The following is a 22,772-nucleotide window of genomic DNA, read 5'->3' on the forward strand; positions in this document are numbered from 1 at the left end:
CAACTAGTCGCAGCACTCCCTCTGCAGCTTTTGTTGTACTTTAACAAAACCTTGCCTCTGTTCTCTGGCTTCAGTATGTAGGCCACAGGCTGACAAAGGTACTGTAGCTCTAATGGAGCAGGTGTTCCCAGGTTTGCTGAGAGATTTCATACCCATTAAGAGCTGTATTACTCTAATAAATTATATTTGGCTATATTATAACATATAGCACTGAAACAATTAGTTGATTCATAGATTAGCCAATTGACAGGACATAAATGGGCTAATGGTGTTGGACTGTTGGTCCCACAAATCAATCAATCTGAAGACGTCACTTGGGTTTAGGGAGTTGTGATAGACATTTTTACTAAAATTATTAATCAAGCAAATAAGCAACAGATGTATCGATAATGATAAATAGCGTAGTTTCCCCCCTTCCCACGTGATGCATTTGAAACTGCTTTTCAGGCCCAACAGAAAATATTTGCCTCCAAGCCAACCAGGTAACGCATACCATCATATCACATCTAAACACACTTGTTAAACCAGACAGCCTCGCCTTTACCCAGCAGACATACTGAGTGTCTGTGCGATGCAACACTGCCATCTATGGATATGAGTTATGGTTTCTCCTGCATCACGTTGCTGCCTGTGCGCGTCCAGACGCAGCCGCCTGGACGCGCCTGTCTGGAGGAAACTCCTCCCCGCACATAGCGTGTCCAGTCCTTTCCAGCGCAATGGTCTCCTGGATCATCTCTAGACTTGTGGTGTAAGTAATTTTTTATTATTTCTTCCCGTAGATTAATAATACATTGTGGTTCCCGTTTTTTTGCAAGTATTTGAGCCGCTCATTGACGGCACTGTGAGCGGCGCGCTATGCAAGCCCCCGCAAATTGTCTATGTAATCAGAATCAGACGTCAGTGTGTGAGGAGAGCAGACGCCTGTTTATTATTAATTGTTTTGCTTGTAAAAACAGTCCAAATTCCACAGGATTGTACTTTGCCATTTCAGCAGCAGGAATGCTGAGCTAGGCCTGTGTAGACCGGAGCTCAGCACCCTCACACTCTTTATGTTTATCAGCTGCCTTTTTAATTACAGACAAAGAGGTGACGTGATTGGCTGAATAATCCATTGTCATGCATGAAATGATAATATGAGTCAGATCCAGAAATCAGAGACGTCTTTCACTGGCAGAAAGCTAAATGTCACTGAGCCGCGAGGTGACTGAACAACAGGAGCGGTCTTTGAGTGGAGCTATATTCTCTGTTGATGTCCCATATTGGAAAAAACAAAAGGGATGGGTCAGCCTTCTCAGGTTACAATGCAAGTTGTTCATGTAATATGACATCTATGCATATTTGGCGATATATTATCTTACAGCTTTGAATTGAAATGCTTAAGGCGACATTTAAGTTGTGGTTATTTTTACCTGCTCAAAGTATGAATCAGCGCAATTGCAGACCGTGTGGAGTATACCCACGGCAGGCCCGACCTCAAAATAGTGAGACAATTCAATTTAGGATGCAAGATCTTGTTTCGGAGAACTGCTTCAGCCCTGGCTGTTCATTTTTGGGTCCAATCTTCAACTAAAGTGTTTAGTTGCGTCTCCCACAGAGGATCTGTTTATTTTGAGTGTCCTTGTGTTTCTTAACGCTGTTAGACACAGTTAGGCCGGAGAGGTGCAACATGATGTGGGTCAGTAATTTGATCAGGTCTCACAGCTGTTGCCTGGCTGTAGCACTTCAGCAGGGTCCTGTCTCTGCGGGTCACCCAGCAGCACAGGTGTCTCTACACACGCGAAAATAAATGTGAAGAAAACACATGGACGCTAATTTTACCTCATGGCTTGAAGTTAAGCACCTGGACAGATTGTTTAGCCAAATCAGCTAAGGAGCAATCTAACTTTGCATCGCTGATTTAATAGCTTCTTTCTGGAAGGACAAAGCTGTTGCACCCTTTTCTGTTTTACCTTGAGCTCACCTGACAACCACCTGTCCATCAATAATCAATCCACGTTATGTCGGCTGTAGCTCCAAACGCTCATTGATAAAAATGTAAATATATGCATTGAAACAGAAAAAGTATTTCCACTTATTTTATATGGATCTATGAAGACAGAGAAATACATTTTATATTTTAGTTCTAATTTTATATATCTAACATAGTAGCCTTTATTGTCCACAACCAAGATTTATTAGATTTAAAATGTCTTGATTTTATATGTTCTTCATGCACATTTGAAATATCGGTTGGACTGCATTGTTAAATGATTTGTTTCTGGAGTTGATGGGCACATTATCTGTCTTTTAGACTTGTGTTTGGGACGCTATATCCGGCGTACTCCTCTTATAAAGCTGTGAAGTCAAAAGATGTGAAAGAATATGTGAGTATTTTAATTGTATTTTTAAGAGATGATGTCAGGCAAGGTGTTATGTAATTAACACCTTGTGTAACTATCTTCAACTGCTTTGGTATATTTTAGGTGAAATGGATGATGTACTGGATAATATTTGCCATTTTCACTGCTGTGGAAGTGTTTACAGACATGTTTCTTTGTTGGTAAGTCACTTCAGATATTTAATTTTATTCAATGTTATACCTCTTGACTCTTTTCACATCACATACTACATTTTGTCACTGACATGTAAACCATGTTTTTATGATACTTTGTTGTACCAGTGGCTCCATCATTTTGTGTCTTTATTGCAGGATTCCTTTCTACTATGAACTGAAGATAGCCTTTGTGGTGTGGCTGCTGTCCCCTTACACTAAAGGCTCCAGTGTGCTATACAGGAAGTTTGTTCATCCTACTCTTTCCTCAAAAGAAAAGGTGAAAAGCCCTTTCCTTTGTTCTACCTTCCTTTCCTTCCTGTTGCAGTTCAAGGAAAGGCTTAGGTGAAAATATTCACTTTAAAATAGTCTGCATGGTTATGTGACTGATAGAATTTGAGCTTTGCAGCTGAGAACAAAAGTGCCTTTGTGCCAATTCAATTTTCCACTTTAGCTGTCGAAGATGTGTTTGCAGGACAGGAGAGAGGAAGTGTCATGTTCCTCCCTTTCTCCTTTCCTTTTCCCTCTGCATCTGATTCAGGAAACACATTAGCGTGTTGGTGAAGATTAGCAATGCAATCAAGCAATATAAGAAACCCTTATCAAATCAACGCATAAAATATTATGCATACAGTATTATGATGATAAAGAGAGACACAATGGTCACATGATTTATTTGTGTTGTCCTTGTTTCAGGACATTGATGAGTATCTCTGCCAAGCAAAGGACAAAAGCTATGACACAATTGTGCATTTTGGGAGAAAGGGGCTGAATGTTGCTGCCACAGCTGCAGTCATGGCTGCAACAAAGGTAATGCCGACTTTGGATATTTGTTTTGTATTGACCTGGGGGTACAGTAGAAGGTCACGGTATATAAGAGTATCAAGCCTGTCATGTTGTTTGCTATTCACAGAATAAAGTAGGCTTATTGAGTGTTAAAATATCCTATGATGTTGGTATCAAATTATTTATACCCCTAAAGATGATCTATGCTGTAATTGTCACACATGTCTGCTCACACTATCATCTGGTGTAACCTGTTCTAGAGCCAAGGGGTCCTGTCAGACAGACTGAGGAGTTTCAGCATGCAGGATCTGTCTTCCTATCAGTCTGACCCCGTTAACACCGGCCCCGGCACTACGCAGCCTGCAGCAGCACAGCATAGGACCAAGACTATGATGCGCAGCAAGTCGGAGAGCTACAACAAGGGTGAGCAGACATTACCCCGGCAATTACAGAAAAGCCCAGCGTTATGGAGGCATGTTACAACTCTGTTGTAGAGTTGAGAATATTAGCCGCAATAGCAGTGCCTGGTTTGTTTGTGTAAAAAAAGATTATCTTGTAGATTTCTGTCTTCCTGCCTTCAAGCTCGTTCAAGCTGGCAGATATTGTTCAGAACCTCTGCTTTCCTGAGTGGCCCCCGAGTTTAGTCCTGCCTTCCTGTTTGGAGCAGGTCAGGCCTCACAGGGCTGCCAGGCACCCTGTGATAAAACTCGCATGTAGCTGGGGGGATTTGTTCCTAGTTTAACATCATGTGGACACAGTTGTTGTTTGTTTTAATCTAGATGGGGTGTCTTGTTTTTCATCTGATAATTATTGCTTTGTTCAAAAAAGCACAACATTTAGACACAACTGCTTACAGTGGACTGAAGTTAAGGTTTGATGAAAAAAATTGAATTGAGATTATCTCTGTTAATATCTGAGGATATTATTAACAACTGTTGTCTATTTATGCCTACACTCAATTATGGATGGTTGACGCAAGAATAGATGGTCTGGAGGGATGCTTTCCCCGTTCTGCACATGCATTTCCTATGCGCTTCCTATCCCCTGACCTACAGGCTGGCCTAACCCGTGTGTCACCCCTGTGGACAATCCATTTTTAGCATAATCCATTATGTATTCCCTCTAATTTAAAGGATAGGTTTTGTGCTATTCTAGATTTTCTTTTACTGTCAACAGATCCCATTAACTAGCCATGTTTCTGTTTGCCTCTCACACCCATTGGTTCCCACTGAACATATACTGTAAATCAAAAGCAGGTCATAAAATTCATTTCATTTTTTAAATGCTCAGTAATTTCCTAAAACAGCTGACCACTGTAGTTTTTAGGAGACATTGCTTGAACAGGAATGAACAGGTAATTTATTGGGGACTATTTTCAGCAGCAGATTAACATATATTTTGGTGCTTTAGTGGGTATTTATGGCAGCAGGATTGTGGAATTGACTCAAAATAAACACAAAATAAACTACAGTGCCCATTTAGTTTTTAATTCGTTTTTGGACAACTATCTTACAGAAGATAAGCTAGAAGGATCATTTCATACTTGCTTTTGGTCTTTTCAAGGGATTTGTTGACGATATGAAAAATATATATCACAAAAACTGTCCCTTAAAATGTTTGTGCATTTTTAAACTTCTTTTGAACAATATTGTCAAATATATATATTTGGGCCTTCTGCTGTCATTGCATTGTCCATTCCATTGACAGTTGACATAATTCAGCATATACTAAAAAGAGAACAAGGCCCCGGCTTATCATAACTTCCTATTTGGCCTCTGCTCTGTGGTTTGCAGAATGATAATACATTATGATATGAACTTTCATAATCCCCGCTGACAAAAATAATCACATGCCACTCTATAGCAATTACACAAAGTATTTAGCTTTTAATTGAATAGACAGGAGACATGTTATTCATCCCTTCCATCAACATTCTTTCACGGTACAGGACAGGATGTTGACATGACTGAGTATGAGATGTTGGGTTTGGACCAATGGAACTCCAAGGAGATTCTGTCCGAGACCATTTCACCTTCTGAGTCTGAATCCAGCACTATTACGCCCTCACTGACACCCGAGTCCTCCACACCCTCTCCTCCAGCTCCGGAGCAGCTTGAGGAGGTGGAGAAAGGGGTGCAGGCAGCATCAAGCTCTCCACAGCTCAGGCTGTCTAAGAAGAAGGCTCCTGAGGTATACTGCCTCGTCAACGCGGCTGCTCAGCTGCTGCCTGATTCTAACTGCCCCTTGAGCGTGGTGATTCACTCACCACTCACCACAGAAATTCACTAATTTCTGCTGCTGTGTAGCTAAATAATTCATCATGGTTCAGTACTTCTGCAATTGTGGAAAGTCTTGCTGCCAATAGGAGTTCTGCACTGATGAAGCTGAACCATGTGCTGAGATCTTAGTGGAATAATTGTCTAGTTCAAATGAATGTGTGATCTTTCTCTTGCATGATTTCAGTTGCTCACTTGTTTGGAAATGGTTGACCTATTGACATGGATTGCATTCCAGTATTCTGCATAATCAGTCCCTGGAATTACTGGGTATTCATTAATACATCTCAACACCTAATATCACTTTCTTTGACACGGTGATGCTGAATAAAGCGGCACTGTTTTAAGGATAACACCAGCGATATTTATATTTTTTGACTGTCAACAAATCCCATGAAAAAAACAACAAATTGATCCTACAAATAAGTATTGTCTGTGTAGCTGAAGACTGGTATAGCTTATTCCACTGTGCTATAGACTCAAACTTCATGTATGTATGTGACGGTTTCTTTTTTTCTTTATGAAACTAAATGCTTTTAAATATGTATGTCTTGAGTAGGAATACTGTGCTTTGTAGTGAGACAGTTCATTCACAGACAGGGTGTGGAGGTCAGAAAGTCTCGAGAGACAAACTAACACATTGTTAGTTTTGGTCTTATCTTGGGATTTGTCGACAATAAGAAACTTACAAAATAATGCCAGCATCCTTTTAAATATTGTGCAACTCATTGTGGCTCTCTCGCTAATATTTGCATTTCTGCTCCCTTCCAGCCTCCTCTTAGAGTCTTAAGGCCTCTCACAAGATCCAGGAGTGCTCTTTCTTCAAACAATGAAGCCATGTGAAAGTGTCCGAAAGACTCCTCCAGCTGCCTTTGCTGCAAGAAGTAAAAATACTGAATGGCCAAAAGCTACATGACTAAAGCAGCCTTGCTTTGGAGTAAGGTATTACCAAAGTGACCTATGATGACCCCTCTATATATAGTATATGGCTCATGATTTAAAAACACTGACATTTGTGACATTGAGATAGTACAAATGAATGAATGGGCTCCAGGCTGATAGACATTTTGAGTTTGTGGGTTATTGTATCTGTATTTATGTACAGTTTGTGTGTACTTCATCTTTCTGATTTGATTGTTTTTCTATATCAGGTTTGGGTAGGCAATTGCATGTCTGTCTTCCCAGTTATTAGTACACTGTTTATTTAACAGAATGTACTGTCACTGAGTAATTAAGCAGGCATTGAGAGTGACATGGTCATTCTTCAAGTGTGTTAAAAGCCAAGGATCAAAAGAAAAGGCTGTTTTTACCCCATTCAATATGAAGAAACATCTGTCAATTCTGGACTGATTAATTATCACGTTAAGGTATCGAGGAATCACCCAAAAACCCATTCCGAGATGAGACGACATACCTTTGTAATTATGAAATGGCAGACAATATTCTGTTACTTACCTCTCTATTAAAGCCTTAAAGAAAGACATCAACATACAAAATGTCTCCACACACGATATAAGTATTTCTATCACAACTATGTTCACATTAAACAATCATTTTGCACTATGTTTAGAATATAAAGTTGCTGCCCTTAATACTCTGAAATGGTCAAAAAAGAATTACTCTGTAACAAGTAAAAGCATTTGTGTCGCAGATAAATTAAGTCTCTACTGCAAGAGGTTTCCTTGGTAAATCAGACTGTTTGACAATCTACTGTTCAGTTTGTCAGCACATTTTGTCATTTAATTGTCAATTTAAGGCCAATTAGGAAAAAGTCACGAGTATTTATTTACTGTATCTTCACATGGGTCTTTTTCCATGTTTGAAATCACTGTGTAGTGTTCTGCTGTTAACTGAGCAACACTAAACCCAACGATCTTCCTTTCTACTTGCTTATTTTTTTTAGGAGTGACTTTATTTCTTTGCAGGTTTACAAACTTGCATTTCAGTTAATATCGCATGGTGATAGACTTTGTTTTCATTATGTACTTAATTCACTGAGCCTGAATCATAGCAACATTTTACACAAAGTATCACCGTGTTGGACGTCTGCTGCAGATTTATCCTTTTCATCATGGTATCTGTATCATTTAGGGTGGTTTGAAGTTTGAAACAAAAGCTTCTCAGGTACAACAGCTCTGTTTACACGTCATTCACTCTGATGTTGTAGATACACTTGTTACGCACATAAAAGGTCCTTTTAATGGATAAATGGTGAAAAAACTTTAAAAGGAAAAATCAGATTGTGTTTCAACGTGAGTAGTATAAGTGTTAGTGCTGAAGGGGATTTCCTTCTGTCAAAATTCATGCAAAGCAAAACAGAGAAAAAAATATGTTGCTAAGTAGCAGATTTGTATACTTGTGTGTAGACTGAAACTCATCATTGCATGTTTGTTATTCATTTGTATGAGAATTTGATTTCTTAAATGATTTTGTTAAGATGCCTTGCTGGTAAACAATTATTTTTTGTCATTTTTGTTTGCTTTGTAGAAAGAATATGAAATGCAACGACTGTACACACACGTTGGCTATACATATATATATATGAATAACGTCTTATTTACTGATAAATTAACCACTTGGACTTTATTCATGAGACACCACTTAAGTGACCCTAAGAATCTTTGTTCTGGCAGGCCAGAATATCAAATTACTTAAATTTCAACTTGATTGTGAAATGTAAAACAAAAAGCAGTAAAGTGGTGACACGATGGTTCAATTCTGTCAATTCATTGTTCTAACTAGGTTAAAGATTTCTGTTTAAATCAAGCCATTAAATATGAAGCAAAACTTTGACTGTGTGTTAATCTTTATTTTTAAATGCTGTTTTAAGACAAGAAAGGACACTTTAAGATATATGATTTTATTATATTTAAACAGAAAACAAGATGTCACGACATGAATAAGCAAACTACAGTTTGAGGTTGACCCTATCGTGGTACTTCAGGTATGGATCATCAACAAACCAGTTCCTCCTTTTCCAAAAGGCGGTTGTCATTTTATCCAGAAGCTGGCTCTGTGTTTTGTTACAGAACACATGCTCCCTCAGGCGCTTTTTTCTGGCAGGACTCTTCTTCCACAGTTTCTTCTTGTATCCAGCCTGTTTACACACGGAAACAATAAGTCAGGTTGGAAACAGTGCTTTTAACCCCCAAAACTACTGTAAGAAAATACCATTATAGCAAAATGCTAATGTATTTCTTCTCAAAATATTATTTAAGAGAATCTGTGTCTGCTGCATCTGTCTGCTCCAAAGTGACCAACAGAATGCCCTTTTTCCCCTTCATAGTGTGTGATACTTTAAGTTTATTTTATTTAAAGACTGTAATTGGGTGATTTTGAGTGGGATCCTACATTGGTGTTTTTAAGGCACCAATTAAAACGGAAAACAATGATATGAAGTTATTAGGAACAAAGGTTGTAGAAAAGCCCCAGTTGGTAGGATGGGGGTTAGGAAGGAAAATAAATCAGTGATTTTGGCAGTTCACAGTTAAAGACACCGTACTTTGCGTCTGATCCAAAGATCACAATGCAGCCTCATGAACCTGTCCGTCACAGATTTAACAGTCTTCCTCTTCCCCTTCTTCAGACTGAAATATGTCAGACTTCTGCTTGGTTGATGAGTCAGACTGGGAATAAGTGGCAATACCCTGCAACAACACAAAGAAGCAGAGAGGGATAGATCATAAGAAGGGTTTATTGAAGAAGGTTCAATTCACTCAAATTACGGAACAATATATCATAACTGAACACAAATAAGTTGGCTTCATTTGGTCAGGTTTTGATATTTCGCTCTCTGAGATTACTCACTTCACTCTAGTAGAGTTTAAAAGGGAGACGTATGTGTTGATGTATTCAGTGTGCTATGAAGCAGTTACAGTAGCTATTACTATGAGCATGAGGACTCCTTCTGGCCCTTTACCGTTGTAGGATGTTGTACCGGGGTGTCAGACACGCTGCAGCCCGCAGAGGAGCGCGGACAGCGGCTGCGGCAGAGCTGTAGACAGGCGGAAGCCGGATGCGGCTGGAGAGCTTACAGAGTTGTGGTGCCTTGGAGCACAGAGAGACCGACAGCGGCCCCAGCAGCCCTGTGAAGCACAAGGACAACATGAAAACACACGAGAGGAGTCACAGAATACCTAGCACTGGTGCTAGTTGTAGCAACTTCACGGACAACCTGTGCTTACAAACTACACGATTTCAAAGGTTGGTGCAATAACAGACGGACATATTACTAAACATTTATGGTATGAGGAGAGTGCAATGAAAATGTATGATAGTCAAAATGTATATACACACCGGACACCCTTCTGGCCAAGGCGGCCGCCATGTTTTCCCTGAATACTGGTTTAAGTACGGAGCCCTGTTTGGACAAACTTCAACGTTGTCGTTTCCAACATTAACGATACATTACCGCCACCTAGCATTTGTTACTGGTAAGACATGAATCAGTGCGTCGGTTAATCTAAAAAAGCAATCCAAAAACAGCAAAGTACAGTTTTGTGGTAGTTGTTTTTTGCTACTGTATAATTTAATTTGCCTAATGTGAGAGGGAATTATCGTACTTTTGACCCCGGTACATTTATTTGCCACTTAGATTATGTTATTTAAACACAAGCTTGTAACATATGATGCGTTGTTATAGGCCTATAATAAACTGCCCAACATGTTGTACAGCTGTATCTGTCTTTCTATACTTTACTTTCATGGTTGTCACACTCTGTAAACATGTGTATCTGATCCAGAGATGTGCCATTTGTCACAGTCTCCTGTTGGATGTTTACATTATGTGGAAAGAATTGTTTAGTGCTGTGTGACCAAACCACAGTCTTATTAGAGGGACTTCTCTCAGCCTTTTCTGTCTGGTAAACCTTGCAGTATCCACTGTATAGATAGATTGTTTCACTTGTCATAGCAAGACATGACTTATTCCCTTTGAGGGTACAGCTCAATTGGCCTGGATCTGGAAATTAAATGCAGATGTTAATGTTATTAATTAATCCTGTCCTTCTATGACATGTAAAAATGTTTTCTATAAGAAAAGCCTATAATGTGCAGTAAACCTCTCAATTGTGCTTCAGCATCCTTCACCTTTACTTTGGATTTTTCTGAATGTATCAAAACATCACAGATTATACAAAACGAAAGGGCAAAAACACCTCAAAATATTGCCCAAAAAATCATAAACAAATTACAGATTTCCATGAGTTTGTTACACTCGATCGCTTTGCTAAGAATACTTGTAATGGGCTGATTATACCAAAGAAGAAGCAAAATCGGTGAGGTTCAAATATGTACCTGTACTAAAAACATTGGCAGCGATTTTTTTGATGATGACCAAAGAGGTTGGATGGGGTGAATTAGTTAAATTCTGTTCTATTAAATGTTGCTCTACAAATTGGAACAGTAACAGTTTAATGTTATTATTTTTTTGTCACATATATATATTTCTTTATTTTCTTTATTTTTAAAGTTTGCAATATGGTTCAAATTAATACAAAACAGTGTGGAATTAGGCTCAAGTCAATCATTTGCATTTATTTTCTTTTGAAACATACAAATAAAACCTTAAAAAAGCAGATGAAAAACATTGAGCAAAGGTATCAATGAATCAACATGATGTTCCTAATGCATTAAAAAGCACAAGGGACCAACCACAGTTTATGTACACCTCTCTGTAACTGTGGAACTACCAGTTAATGGAGGCATCCACAAGTCTACCATCACTTAAGTGCAAAGTAAATCAGTTATCGCTGTAAAACAAAAAAGTGCTATTCATAAGAGAGAGAGGTTCCCACCAAGTCACGGCATGCATCTCGTTTTCACCGTTCCAGCATACCTCTCACAATCCAATAATCTAGTTTACAAATGGAGCGTGTTTGTCGCTGAATGGGACAACTGTAACAGTGTCAAACTACAAGAATTCACAAAAAACTTCTGTTTCTCAATAATATATTCAAATGTACTACGTAAAAAAGAGGATGGATTGTCAAAGTACTTTCAAGGCACCAGTCCAAGGTTTTACAATCAGTCCTTTTGTCTTTGGTTGGGACCCATATGAAAATAAGACTTCAGTTGGTTTTGTCCCACCAAGCGCTTGAGAAAGCTAAGATGCGGTCCTTTGGTTCACCAGCCAGCATATACAGGTTGTGCATCACAGGGGATCCCATAGTATCGACCCTGGGGTCGCTCTTTGCGTAGTAATGGAGCTCGGGCTACAGACAGCTCTCCATCAGGGTCTTTCCGTCGACGTACAACCATTAAAATGATGAAGAGCAGGGCCACTGAGGAAAGAGAGAGAAAAAACACCAGAGGATGTTACAGGGAATCTACAGTTGGGCTTATTATAAATACACAAAGAGAGTATTGATATGTCGGCATGACTTTCATTATGTCATTTGTACATGAAGTGATCTCAGTGCGCAAAAAGGAAAGTGTTACTGTTTCTGTGACAGTTATTCAACTTGAAGTTCCACTGTATATTTAATTTGTTTCATCTTTGCTCATTTCCTTTAACAAGTGAAAAATAAGCTCTGACCCTATCGAAAGTAGGCGTGCATAAGGGAGCTATGAACCATTAGTGTGACAAACACCAGCTGCTAAAACATACTGTAAAGAAATTGTTTTGTGTTGTAATAGGATTATATAAATATTGGAGTTTGCCGCTTAAAGCTTGTCAACTATAAATGCAATCAGTTTGAAAAGCATAACTGTAATCCAATGCCTGTAACATGGTGTTAAGTAGAGATGCATTTTGAAAGAAGCTCAGAAATATCAGGAAAACATACTGGATAGTTAGGTGTTACTCACCCCCTCCTCCAATAACTAAAAGAGCAATAGTGACAGGGGCCAGTTCACAAGTGTCCCCTTCTTTGCGGAAGAAAGTCTCCATGCAGTAGCCTGGAGACAAGCTGCCCTCAGGACAAAACGCATCGCTGGGACACTGAATGGGGTTCACGTCTGGACTCTGAGAGAACAACATGCTCTGTCACCAAATATACGCGGAAACTTTGTCCAACACACACAGGTTGATTTTCTCTTGTTAGGCAGAGTGTGGAGGGTGCAGTACTCACAGGGCAGTAGTGGTTATCTGGGCATACATCACAGCTCTCCTGGCCCCAGTGGATCTGGAAGAAGCCACTCCCGCAGATTTGACACATAGTCTGATGGGGAGCCTTGTGCATGCCTGTTCAAAACCAGATATCATCTCGTTGGATGTTCATGCTTCCCCTTTTCATGAGCCACAGTACCTATAAATGAACATGACTTAACAAGGCCCTGTGGGTTTACGTTACCTGGTCGACATGGTGTGCAGTCTCTAGCTGCAGTCTGTAGAGCTTCTGTTCCTCCAGGACACATCTGGCACTGGCTACAACCAACGGAGCTGTCAGAGAGAGAGAGAGCGAGAGAGAGAGAGCGAGAGAGAGAGAGCGAGAGAGAGAGAGCGAGAGAGAGACGCTTATTTGTGGCTTTAAATGGACAAACTAGCCTCCTGTGGTTTTCACGGGCTGCCACAAGTAACAGAGGCATTTTTGAGAAATGTCAAAACGGATTTAGTTTCGAGCTGTTGTTGCAGTTTGGTTTCACACTGCTAACAAACATATAAGCAATGGTTTGATGTAGGTCTGCTATTCAAAGTTTAAGGCGAGACACTATGAGCATTGTCTCAATGTAAACAATCAACTGGAGAAGTTACATGGTAATATCTGATGGTTTTTTTTACCCTATTCACCTGTAGTGTCTCCCCTTAAGCAAAGGCTTGGATAATATTACACACATCTTGTAAAAGCAATGTCAATATTTCATTGCCGAATTAGGGTGAAATCATTAGAAAACTGTTTTCAATCTTTCCGATGTATGTAAAATTACAGTGGTTTGGACGCTTAATGAAGCTTAAGATTAAATATAACACGGTAAAGAGCTGAGCCTTAAGGTAGTGTTCTTGGTCTACCAATGTGTAGAGATATTTGGAAGGAGATCTGTGTAACTGCTGTTTTTACACTCCTCCCCCTTTGCTTTGATCAAGACGCCTCAAAGATTTCAAGACATCGCAGAGTTTAGCCCGTATCTGTGGATTGATAATGGTCATCATGCTACTGAACACCATCTTACATGTCCAGTTGAGTCCAGTTCTATAAGCTCCATTCATATGTGCATGCCTTATGCTTTTCATACCTGATTTTCATATCTGATGATTAATCAAAGCAGCGACTGTCTAACTGATCTTGTGTGTGTGTATGTGTGTGTGTGTGTGTGTGTGTGTGTGTGTGTGTGTGTGTGTTTAGTCTTTGTTGCCAAACAGAACCATGGGAGGAAATCATGTGATGTTGTTAGATAAGTGAGTGTTCCACACTGATTCAGTCCTAGTTACTAACAACAAAAGACACAGAAATAGGAGCAGAAACCTGGTGACAACTCCAACTTACTTGCAAAAACTTCCCAGTGCACATGGTGCACATGAAGTCGAGCTCTGCTGCGATGAAAAGAAACCTGAAAGCGGCAGACAGAAAATAACTCAATACATGTGATTCGTGTTTTCTCTCAAGTTTTAGATTTTATGAAACTATGTTCAGATCATTGCATTTAAATTAGAAATCATATATCTTTATATCTAGATAATCTATCCATTCACAAGATTGTAAAGCTGATCTGGTAAAGAGATTTTACATATATATATATATCATTTCTGCGAGCATACTGCTGTTTTTATCTGAATGCATCACTAGTTACTGATTTACAACAGAACTGAGTTTTCGTCTAAAGCTAAATAAACACACCTGGTGAACAAGTTGAGCAACTGTCTCTGCCGGTGTTATTGTTGAAGGATCCAGGAAGGCAGGGGTGACATACTGGACTTCCAGTAAAACTGTGCAGGAGTGTAAAGTAGTGTAAAATACACACAACATTGGCCAGTAATGTACACAGTAGAGTAGTTAACACAAAGTAAAATAATTTGTTGGCACAATCTGTGTCCTTACTTTGTGTAGAAGCCCCGGTTGCAGGGCAGACACTGCTGCTGTCCTGCTAGTGGCTGATAGAAACCTGTGGTGCATGGCAGACATGCTCCAGGAAATAGACACAGCCCAGGGTCAGAGCAGCAAGCACACAGCAAGGTGTCTGGGGAGGGACAGAGACACATTTCTTATCTTTTACTTTACTTTTTACAGTTTTTTTTGCTGCAGTAAGACATCTTAAAATTGAGGCTTCCAGTCAGATAACATGGCGCTGCTGACTCACTGTTGTCGTACTGAGATCCCGGTGCACAGGGCTCACAAGTCGAAGTGTTGAATGCAAAGCAGCCCGGGGTCGTGCTGCTGAGAATCACGGGAGTTACGGTCAGACTGGTCACATTCTCGATGAGAGTGGTGTTTGTCACAGCAGGGGTAAGTGTGGTCTGGCTCAACACCATGCCTGGAAGAGAAGCACACTGAATGTTTCAAATCGTCTTCCTGTAGTGGGCTGATACAGGGCTGTAATGCAAACTCCACTATTAAATTTTTCTACAATTGTTAATGAATACAAATATTGATAATTGGGGTAGTACTGGTAGTCATTGTAGAGTTTAAGGGCCTAATCATGAACTGCAACGTCCCTGATTTGAATCCAGCTTTGGACCTTTGTTGCATGTTGTTCCCGATCTCTCTCGTCATTTTGTTTCATCCCTTTACTGTTAGCTGTCTGACAAAGGCATAAAATGCTCCAAAAAATTGAAAAAGCTATGTAATAAATAAAATAAAAGGATTTGACCTGCAGCTGACCAAAGATAATGCAAATCTCTCTGGTTTTTGGAGTATGTTGTCTAATCCTTTGCGTTTGATACAGTTTACTCCACTCATACAATTAAATATGTTCTCAATAGTTATGGCTTAAAAAAAAGGGGGGGGGGGGGGGTAACTCTGATCTCTCCCCCTCTAATCTCTGCCTGCTTCACTGGTTCACACAGTCTCTATTTTTTGTTGTTTCTGCTCACTATTTCACACATAAAAATACATATCACCAAAGTAAAATCTTCTTCTTCTTCTTCTAGTGGTAAATAGTTGATCAAAGTACATTCACTGTAGATCAGTCTCCCTCCTTCTCAAACATGCGCTGAACATGGATCCAAACCGAGCACAACCAAGATATGAAAAACAAAAAGTGTTGCAGGTGGTTCTCCTCATATAAAAGTCTTCTCACGATGTCATTGTGATGTCTTAAATCACTGAGAAAGTGAGGACAACAGGTATAAGAGCATCAGCGAAACAGATCCCATATTGTAGTAGTAATCACATTAGCCATGTGCTTAAGTGCTGCCTTGAATACAAGCCATCCTTCTCATGAAATGCAATTATTCAGAAAGGGGGTCATGTGATATCGCTGGCTTTCTGGGTTGGCAACATTTCTTCCTCAAACGTTTTGGACACATACTTCTGTTGAACTGGCAGAAAGAAATGCTGTAATCCTGAATGTTTGGCAGGATCAGATTCTTATGTCAGCAAAATGATGACGTCCCTACAGAGAGATTCTAGTAATACGGCGAGATACCATAAGATCAGTATAATTTCCACCATTAAAACACAGTAAACTAGTACATTCACTCCATTGCCATTTTTCACGAGAAAAAAGTTTGTTATGAAGTTTGGGTGCAAAAAAAAGTACGATTTTAATGATACATCTTTCCAAATAATGAACTTATATTGTAGAAAGTATATGTGTCATACTTTTCACATTTAGTTTTTGTCATTACATGCCTTTTTGTTCCATGTATAGTGCATTATACTTTATTTAATCCACAACAAAATTCTATAATAAGTTTAACAATGAGCTATAATCACATTTCATGTTTTAAGTGGCGAGATAACGCTGTGGTATTTATTATATCTCAATAATCTCTCTATAATGGACCTTTGCAGTATGACAGCAGCTATTGTCGAAGAAGAGTACAACTTACCCATGAAACAAGCGGCGCATATTGCAGGAAGAACTCCCCGGCAGTCCATCCTCCAAATATTATCGAGTACTACCACCAAACAATGTCAGGCTACAGCATCTCATCCCGGACAAGTGCTTTCACAGAGGACGACTGTGACGCTCGCTCGCAGAGGGATCAGTCCTCGCATCAGTGTGTCATATGACAAAATACACATCATGTGATTTTGCTTTACAGGGAAAAGCTGAGGAAAATGGCCCGATTCAGACAGATGTCTTGTTGTTACACGGAACAGCCAGCAGGGGCGACGCTGCCTCTTGTGTGGTTAAAATCACATGTTTATAGGCTACAGTGTAATATATGCCAATGACTCAAATCTATTAGTAAACCTTTACATAGAGAATTATTCCTGTTTATTCTAAACAAGTAGATAGATAGACAGTATACTATAATTAACAAATCATTATCAATTTGAAATCATATTTGTTGATACATTAATTAATAATTAAGATTTTATTATTATGAAAAAATATTTTCCCGTACATTTCTATAGTCCTCATGTAAGTAAAATTATTTTTAATATACAAATACATGTAGTAATGCGTGAATATTTAGATACAAATAATATTGCATTGTAAAAAAATACAACTTAAAAAGGTTTGCTGTCATATGTGCTATACTTGCTATAGTTCTGCTTTTCAATGGGGATGACATTTGTGCATAGTCTTGATGATGAGTAATCATGAGTGATATTTTGTACAGTAACTTGTTACCATAATATACACGCAACAAAAATAACACCAACGTTTTTTTTGGGAAGGGAAATTTTCTTCATACGTCATAAGTTGAAGGTCCACTTCCCTTTTCATGCCACAGGTGGGTGGAACGCACTTTGGGAACACATTTGTGACATGTATCGGACATAAAAAACACAACTTAACACTTACGTATTACAATTCAAGATAAACAATACAGTATAATCTCTCACAGGAAATCCACAAGACATTATAATAATAATTGTGGAAATAAATCATGTTTCACTCAAACAGTTTTACAGCAATTTAATGCACAATGTGTCAAATGAAGTGACAAAAGATAAAATGCTTTTCATTCTCATTTCTTGCAACAAATATAACTAATGATCCTTCTGATCTAAAGTGAATCATTCACAGATTTGTGGAGCATGTTGTGCATATTTATGTCTTGAATGTTTTTGTCTGAGGAACAACATAAGGAGCGTCCTTCTGGAGGTGACTCTCTAAGCTCAGCTCCAATTCCTCCCAGCTTTTCACTGGCAGGCTTTTCTGGCAGTAAAAGAAAGAGAGAGAGACCATTTTTTACTGCTCCAAGCAAGAAAAATGCCAACACTAACAAAACCAGACAATGCTTACAACTTGCTCACTGAGAGAAGTTCCTCTTTGGTTTGGATTTCATACTCACTTTGGTGTGTGTCCCTGTCTGTGCTGCTTCCTGTTCAGAGGGCTTCTTGCTTTTAGTTTGCTTCAGTCTTTGGCGCTCTAGTTTTTTCTCTTCAAGCTTCTTCTGCAGAGCCAACACTGTCTCATCCTGAATCATCGCCGGCCTGGCTTTCCTCTCCTCTTTCCTGCAACATGCCAAAACTATCATGAATATGTTTCAGCCCCATGTTTTTCCACCTGACCATAATTAAGTCAGAGCCAAACATTTTCCTGACCTGATGGCAGCAGCCTGTACCAGCGCTCTTGTGTGGAGGTTGATTGTGTCCAGCTTATCCAGCAGCAGCTGCTTCTTGTTCAGCTTCTCCTCCAGGATGTGCTCCCGTCTCTCTTGCTGCTCTGTTTGCTGCGCCTCCCTCAGGAGGGCCAGACGCTCCTTCATCTCCACCAGGGACATCTCTCCCATCAGCTCATGGCCTGCAGACTGACATGGGACAGCAGATTCCCCATGACTCAAGAGGTAAGGGAACGTTCTTCTCAAATGTTAGATGGTTTCCGTGCTTTCCTTCACTCACCTCTGTGTTGTCAAAATTCCTGACTCTAAAACGAGGAAGAGATTCGATGGCGTGGATTTCACGGATCACTTCAAATTTTCTGCAGAGCTCTGCTTGTGCCTCCTCCAGTGCTTGACGAAGTAGCTCTCGTCTTTGCTCTGCGACTTCTTTCACTGTGGAATTTGCGTGAGATTGGTGAGAATGAAAAGGAAAAAGTGATGTCTCACTGTATCACATGTGATATCAAAGAGGCGGAGGGCCTACCTATACTCCGCTTGAATTTCTGTAACTTCTCTTTAGCTGTCTTTGAGTTCTTGTGTCCTTCTGACACTTGTTGCACCAAGTCTCTCATTTCTTTTTCCTCCTGCAGCCTTTTCTCAGCATATCTCCGCATCAGCTGAGCTGTCTAAAAGAAAAGAAAACAACCATAAAAAAAACACTTTAATCATGCATTATTGTAAATCCCTTTAAAATGACATCTTAAAGGGTGTTTTTAGAGAACAGGTGGGCCGTCTCATCACACACTTTAAAGTACTGTGTAATCTCCTGTGCTGGTTCTTATTAGTTGTCGAGGGATGTTTACCCACCTCTTCCTTCTTCAGCTGAGCAGTCTTCTGGTTGCGTTCCATTAGGCGTGTACGGGCCATAGCTGCTTCCTCATAGCTGATGCGTCCCTCCAGACGCCTGCGCTCAATCATGGCCAGCTCCTCCTGAAGGTCCTTCTCACGCATCTCCTTCTGCGCCTGGAGGAAAGACGAGGGCTCACGTGCCCCCTCCACCAGCCGCTCCATTCTGTGTCACGAATACAAGTGCAGAAAATGACTTAATTTATTTGAGGAGATCAAAGATCCTCTTGGCAGGACAGACCTGAGAACATATCACAAATGCACTACGTCACAAGACAATTCAGTCACACAGACATCACAGACAAGTATTATCAAAACTCTCAAAATAGGCAAAGTACAATTTTAATGTTGCTCAGATTCAAATTGTTTTGACAGTTCATTCTAGTACTGCCTTAGGCAGGATACTGATTATGTGCAGATGAATAATCCCACTAAAATATATTAAGCATTGGCAGGTAAATATTGTACCTTTGCAGCTCCTCCTCCACCTGACGGTCAAATAGCGCCCCCTGCCTCAAAATGGCTGCGTTGTTGAGCTTGCTGGGCTACAATAAGCACATGTTAGTGGATATTACGCCTACATGAGTTGATATCCATCACCATCATTCTGATGCACTGAAGCAGGTGAAATAATAAGATCTCACCTTATTACTGGAGGGTGGTGCTCCAGAGGAATGACGTGAATTGAACTTAAGTTTTGAATCCAAGTCCTTCTTAATCTGAGACATCACTCTCTGCAAGACAAATGAAGGTTCTTTAGAAGTGTGAACCGACTTTGAAATGTCTGCTGACTCACTCAATAGTAAATGTTTCTCCTTCCGTCTCTATATAAGTAAGCTCGGTCATGAATCAATAACGTTGCCTTGGAAATCCATGTGAAACACAGACAATAGCCCCTACCTGGGTGTGTTCAGACTTATGTGGATTTGCACATCTCAACTGTTTCATATTTGCCTCATAGAGCAGTTCCTTTAGTGAAAAACAAGAAGAATATCATTACAGAGGCATGTAAAGAATACGTATTCATTGTGATACTATGATAGCACTCGTATATGCCACATTGACAGAATTTAATTCCAAAAAAAGATAATTTAGAAAACATTTTTTTTTTGTGTTTTGAATGTGCTGTAATGCAATTTGTGTCTGTTCTGTTTAATTGTTGCTCATGTCAGTTGTCTTTCTGTCAAACTTGTTTTCTTTTGTATTACGTTTATGCGACGGACCATATTTTTTCCTTTTAGATGTCATGAGCCTCGTACTGATGATAATGTTAAAAGCAGATATTTTACCACAGTCTGTTGATGGTTCTTTTGTTTGATTTCCTTCATCACCTGCATCTCTTTTGGAGCCTTGTATGTGCTTTTTGGCACCTGTGAAACAAAAGCCTTTTGAGTCCATCGCAGCCTCAACACACACATATATATATATATATATATATATATATATATATATATATACAGCTTAATGTCTTGTTTATAGTCTATGTAAGACAGTACACACAACAAGTAACAGTGTGTGGCAATGTTTGAAGAAAATATTGTATATAACTGTAGATGAGACTTACTGGTTTAGATTTTTCCTGCTGTGGAATGAGCTCAGGCACAGGCAGAGGTGGAGGTTTAGGTTTGGTGAGAGAGAACTCCTGGGGCTCAGTGGTTTTGATTGGGGATTTCTTGACCTGATTCCTGTGAGATATTTTGACAACAAGCTGGTCCAAGAGAATATCCATCTCAGGGCGCCATCTAATGGACAATGATATGCACTCAGTCTTTGCCTTTGTAAAAACATTGGTTCTTTGTCTTTTTTTTTACCTTAGCAAAGGGTAAATCCAGCGTTCCTCCACATAGGCAGCATCATAGATACTATTCCACTCCTCTTGTATCCACGTGGTGAGATTTGTGAAGAAGAAAGTCAGGAACTACAGCCAAACACAATGCACACTTACACGAGGCCACCTCAATGGAGCTATTGATTGCTGGTTATTTCCAATGCAACTACACACTGCTGTTTGAGAGTTTCTTACTGTGTGCATCTTCTGGACGTCCAGAGATTTGATAATGTGGCTAAAACACTGAAGTCCAAGGTCATCGAGAGAAAAGGTGGCGATGTAACAGATAACTGAAGAACAGCATATTCAATCTATATCAATGCATGTCAGTGGCAAACTTGGATTATAATTTAGAAAATTTAGTTCAATGACTTACTGACAAACTGGCTGCGGTCACCTCTGGATAAGCATCTCCCCTTCTGGCCATAGAAGACATTGATAACCACGTCCAGTAACTTTTTGTGCTCAATGCATCCGGAGACGACATCAAGTATGAACGTCTTCTGCAGAGCATCCATGATCTGTGACACACAGCCTGATGAATGAGACGTTCAGGTGTCAGCACAAGCAGCACTGATCTGACTCTATAACCCTACCTGCAGATCCTTTGAAGCATCTTCCATGAAGTCATCCAAACACTGCCTGCCAGCGCTGAACTTATCGAGCAGCACAATGGCCTCTTTGGCAAGTGATCCATAGCCCGATGCCATTTGGTATCGATCTGCAGAAAGCTAGTGGAGATTGATAACTGTGGTGAAAGGTCTTTGCTTGCAGAAAAGCCTGAAGAAATACAGCAGGCCAACAGAATGTGTAAAAAGTAACATTTGACTTCTAACGCTACCTGAGTCACAACTAAATGCGTGCTGTTTTAAAGAAAGTGCAACGCTTGTTTTCAGCGCAAACCGTTGCCATGTTTAGTCGTTGCTTAGCAACACACTATCGTAAACAGAAATGTATCCCAGCTGGTTAAATGAGGAGAGCCTTATAACAGGGAGCGTCGAAATACATCTGAATTTATAACAGATGTTTTTTAATGTGTTTTTATCATTAGGCTGTTTTTTGTTCAACATGTAATAAAAGCGTCAAGGCTTTAATCCAACGTGTGCAGATTAACAGTGTGGCAGTCTGATCCTTTGTTGGCTGCCATAACAATAATTATGACGTTGCATAGTGTGACGTCTGGGCGAGCCGTGCGCTGCCTTCACGGACTGTTGGAAATGTTGTGAATGAGCACATTGACGTGAGGTAGGAAAGAGGGAATGCATGCTGGTAATTATAACCAGATTAACGGCTATGTGTATTTGTAACAAGAAACTGTTGTAGGGAAAAGTGAGTAACTTCACACCAGAGTTTGAGGGGTTAGTGTGGGGGGGGGGGGGGGGGGGGGGGGGAAGAAAAAAAAAAAAGAGGGGCTGATTACTGAACAAATCACATGCAAACTGGGGGTTTTAGTCTCACAAGGCTTCATCTGATTTCCTGCCATAATCTGATTAACATAAACTCATTTGTTGTGGACATGTAAACAAAATCAATGGATTGTCATTCTATGGTCACAAATTTACATTTCAAATGTATACTTTCAACAGACTAAATATGTTTAGTCCTATCTGTCTTAAAAGTGAATGTTCAATCAAAGATTGAGTTGTGAGAATGAACGGCCAAGCTCAAGTCTTAAGACATGACGGATGAGAATTATTGGTTTACTTTTTCGTTGCAACTGAGCAAACTTAGCTGTGAACTCTCTGTGGATGGAGACTGTGTGCTACAATTTAACATTCAAAAGCCATTGAGTGGACCTTGAGCTGGGATTGTTTTGCCACCTCCTGTTGCCCTGGTCAAGAATGAGTTGCC

General features: G+C 39.8%; 4 protein-coding genes across 5 annotated transcripts; 1 reads left to right on the forward strand and 3 right to left on the reverse strand.

The window, feature by feature from the left end:
• The first annotated feature begins 651 nt into the window (after positions 1-651).
• On the forward strand, positions 652-8,945 carry reep1 (receptor accessory protein 1). 2 transcript variants are annotated; one of them, XM_031847958.1, is made up of 8 exons: positions 652-748; positions 2,291-2,363; positions 2,463-2,539; positions 2,690-2,810; positions 3,227-3,340; positions 3,577-3,739; positions 5,265-5,506; positions 6,364-8,945. In XM_031847958.1, the coding sequence occupies exons 1-8, from the start codon at positions 717-719 to the stop codon at positions 6,433-6,435; spliced, it is 894 nt and encodes a 297-aa protein (XP_031703818.1). In that variant the 5' UTR covers positions 652-716; the 3' UTR covers positions 6,436-8,945. The 2 variants fall into 2 exon arrangements, with proteins under 2 accessions (XP_031703818.1, XP_031703817.1); XM_031847957.1 differs by lacking the exon at positions 6,364-8,945 and having other exon boundaries at positions 5,265-6,357.
• Positions 7,519-9,960, reverse strand: mrpl35 (mitochondrial ribosomal protein L35). Its single transcript, XM_031847959.1, has 4 exons — positions 9,889-9,960; positions 9,512-9,677; positions 9,095-9,239; positions 7,519-8,689 (listed from the first exon to the last, which is right to left on the reverse strand). Exons 1-4 carry the CDS (start codon positions 9,917-9,919, stop codon positions 8,501-8,503), a joined length of 531 nt encoding a protein of 176 aa, XP_031703819.1. The 5' UTR covers positions 9,920-9,960; the 3' UTR covers positions 7,519-8,500.
• A 1,078-nt stretch (positions 9,961-11,038) lies between these two features.
• LOC116383734 (laminin subunit gamma-1) lies at positions 11,039-16,675 on the reverse strand. The gene is made up of 9 exons (XM_031847796.1): positions 16,520-16,675; positions 14,827-15,000; positions 14,568-14,706; positions 14,367-14,455; positions 14,016-14,079; positions 12,885-12,973; positions 12,663-12,775; positions 12,400-12,556; positions 11,039-11,873 (listed from the first exon to the last, which is right to left on the reverse strand). Exons 1-9 carry the CDS (start codon positions 16,566-16,568, stop codon positions 11,716-11,718), a joined length of 1,032 nt encoding a protein of 343 aa, XP_031703656.1. The 5' UTR covers positions 16,569-16,675; the 3' UTR covers positions 11,039-11,715.
• Positions 16,676-17,107: 432 nt separating this feature from the next.
• cfap99 (cilia and flagella associated protein 99) lies at positions 17,108-21,836 on the reverse strand. The gene is made up of 15 exons (XM_031847746.1): positions 21,518-21,836; positions 21,298-21,442; positions 21,117-21,211; positions 20,905-21,011; positions 20,658-20,835; positions 20,383-20,463; positions 19,994-20,062; positions 19,738-19,827; positions 19,562-19,638; positions 19,055-19,259; positions 18,732-18,873; positions 18,489-18,640; positions 18,192-18,397; positions 17,939-18,101; positions 17,108-17,802 (listed from the first exon to the last, which is right to left on the reverse strand). The coding sequence occupies exons 1-15, from the start codon at positions 21,629-21,631 to the stop codon at positions 17,695-17,697; spliced, it is 1,932 nt and encodes a 643-aa protein (XP_031703606.1). The 5' UTR covers positions 21,632-21,836; the 3' UTR covers positions 17,108-17,694.
• Between the last annotated feature and the right edge of the window lie 936 nt (positions 21,837-22,772).

The sequence above is a fragment of the Anarrhichthys ocellatus genome, unplaced genomic scaffold (genome assembly GCF_004355925.1).
Source record: "Anarrhichthys ocellatus isolate YVR2014 unplaced genomic scaffold, GSC_Weel_1.0 scaffold7, whole genome shotgun sequence".
In the NCBI taxonomy this organism is placed as follows: domain Eukaryota; kingdom Metazoa; phylum Chordata; class Actinopteri; order Perciformes; family Anarhichadidae; genus Anarrhichthys; species Anarrhichthys ocellatus.

What these genes read in the sequence shown, in the direction of transcription:
- cfap99 (XM_031847746.1), bottom strand. Translation starts at nt 21,631, where the DNA reads ATGGCATCGGGCTATGGATCACTTGCCAAAGAGGCCATTGTGCTGCTC. An exon ending in GAAATTCAAGCGGAGTATAG is followed by an intron (nt 18,641 to 18,731) that starts GTAGGCCCTCCG and finishes CAAATTCCACAG; the next exon opens with TGAAAGAAGTCGCAGAGCAA. An exon ending in GTACAGGCTGCTGCCATCAG is followed by an intron (nt 18,102 to 18,191) that starts GTCAGGAAAATG and finishes GGCATGTTGCAG; the next exon opens with GAAAGAGGAGAGGAAAGCCA.
- reep1 (XM_031847957.1), top strand. Translation starts at nt 717, where the DNA reads ATGGTCTCCTGGATCATCTCTAGACTTGTGGT. An exon ending in CAAAAGATGTGAAAGAATAT is followed by an intron (nt 2,364 to 2,462) that starts GTGAGTATTTTA and finishes GGTATATTTTAG; the next exon opens with GTGAAATGGATGATGTACTG. An exon ending in CAGTCATGGCTGCAACAAAG is followed by an intron (nt 3,341 to 3,576) that starts GTAATGCCGACT and finishes AACCTGTTCTAG; the next exon opens with AGCCAAGGGGTCCTGTCAGA.
- mrpl35 (XM_031847959.1), bottom strand. Translation starts at nt 9,919, where the DNA reads ATGGCGGCCGCCTTGGCCAGAAGGGTGTCCG. An exon ending in CTTGGCCAGAAGGGTGTCCG is followed by an intron (nt 9,678 to 9,888) that starts GTGTGTATATAC and finishes TGTGCTTCACAG; the next exon opens with GGCTGCTGGGGCCGCTGTCG. An exon ending in CGGTACAACATCCTACAACG is followed by an intron (nt 9,240 to 9,511) that starts GTAAAGGGCCAG and finishes GTGTTGTTGCAG; the next exon opens with GGTATTGCCACTTATTCCCA.
- LOC116383734 (XM_031847796.1), bottom strand. Translation starts at nt 16,568, where the DNA reads ATGGACTGCCGGGGAGTTCTTCCTGCAATATGCGCCGCTTGTTTCATG. An exon ending in CAGATAACCACTACTGCCCT is followed by an intron (nt 12,557 to 12,662) that starts GTGAGTACTGCA and finishes TTGTTCTCTCAG; the next exon opens with AGTCCAGACGTGAACCCCAT. An exon ending in TTTAGTTATTGGAGGAGGGG is followed by an intron (nt 11,874 to 12,399) that starts GTGAGTAACACC and finishes CTCTTTCCTCAG; the next exon opens with TGGCCCTGCTCTTCATCATT.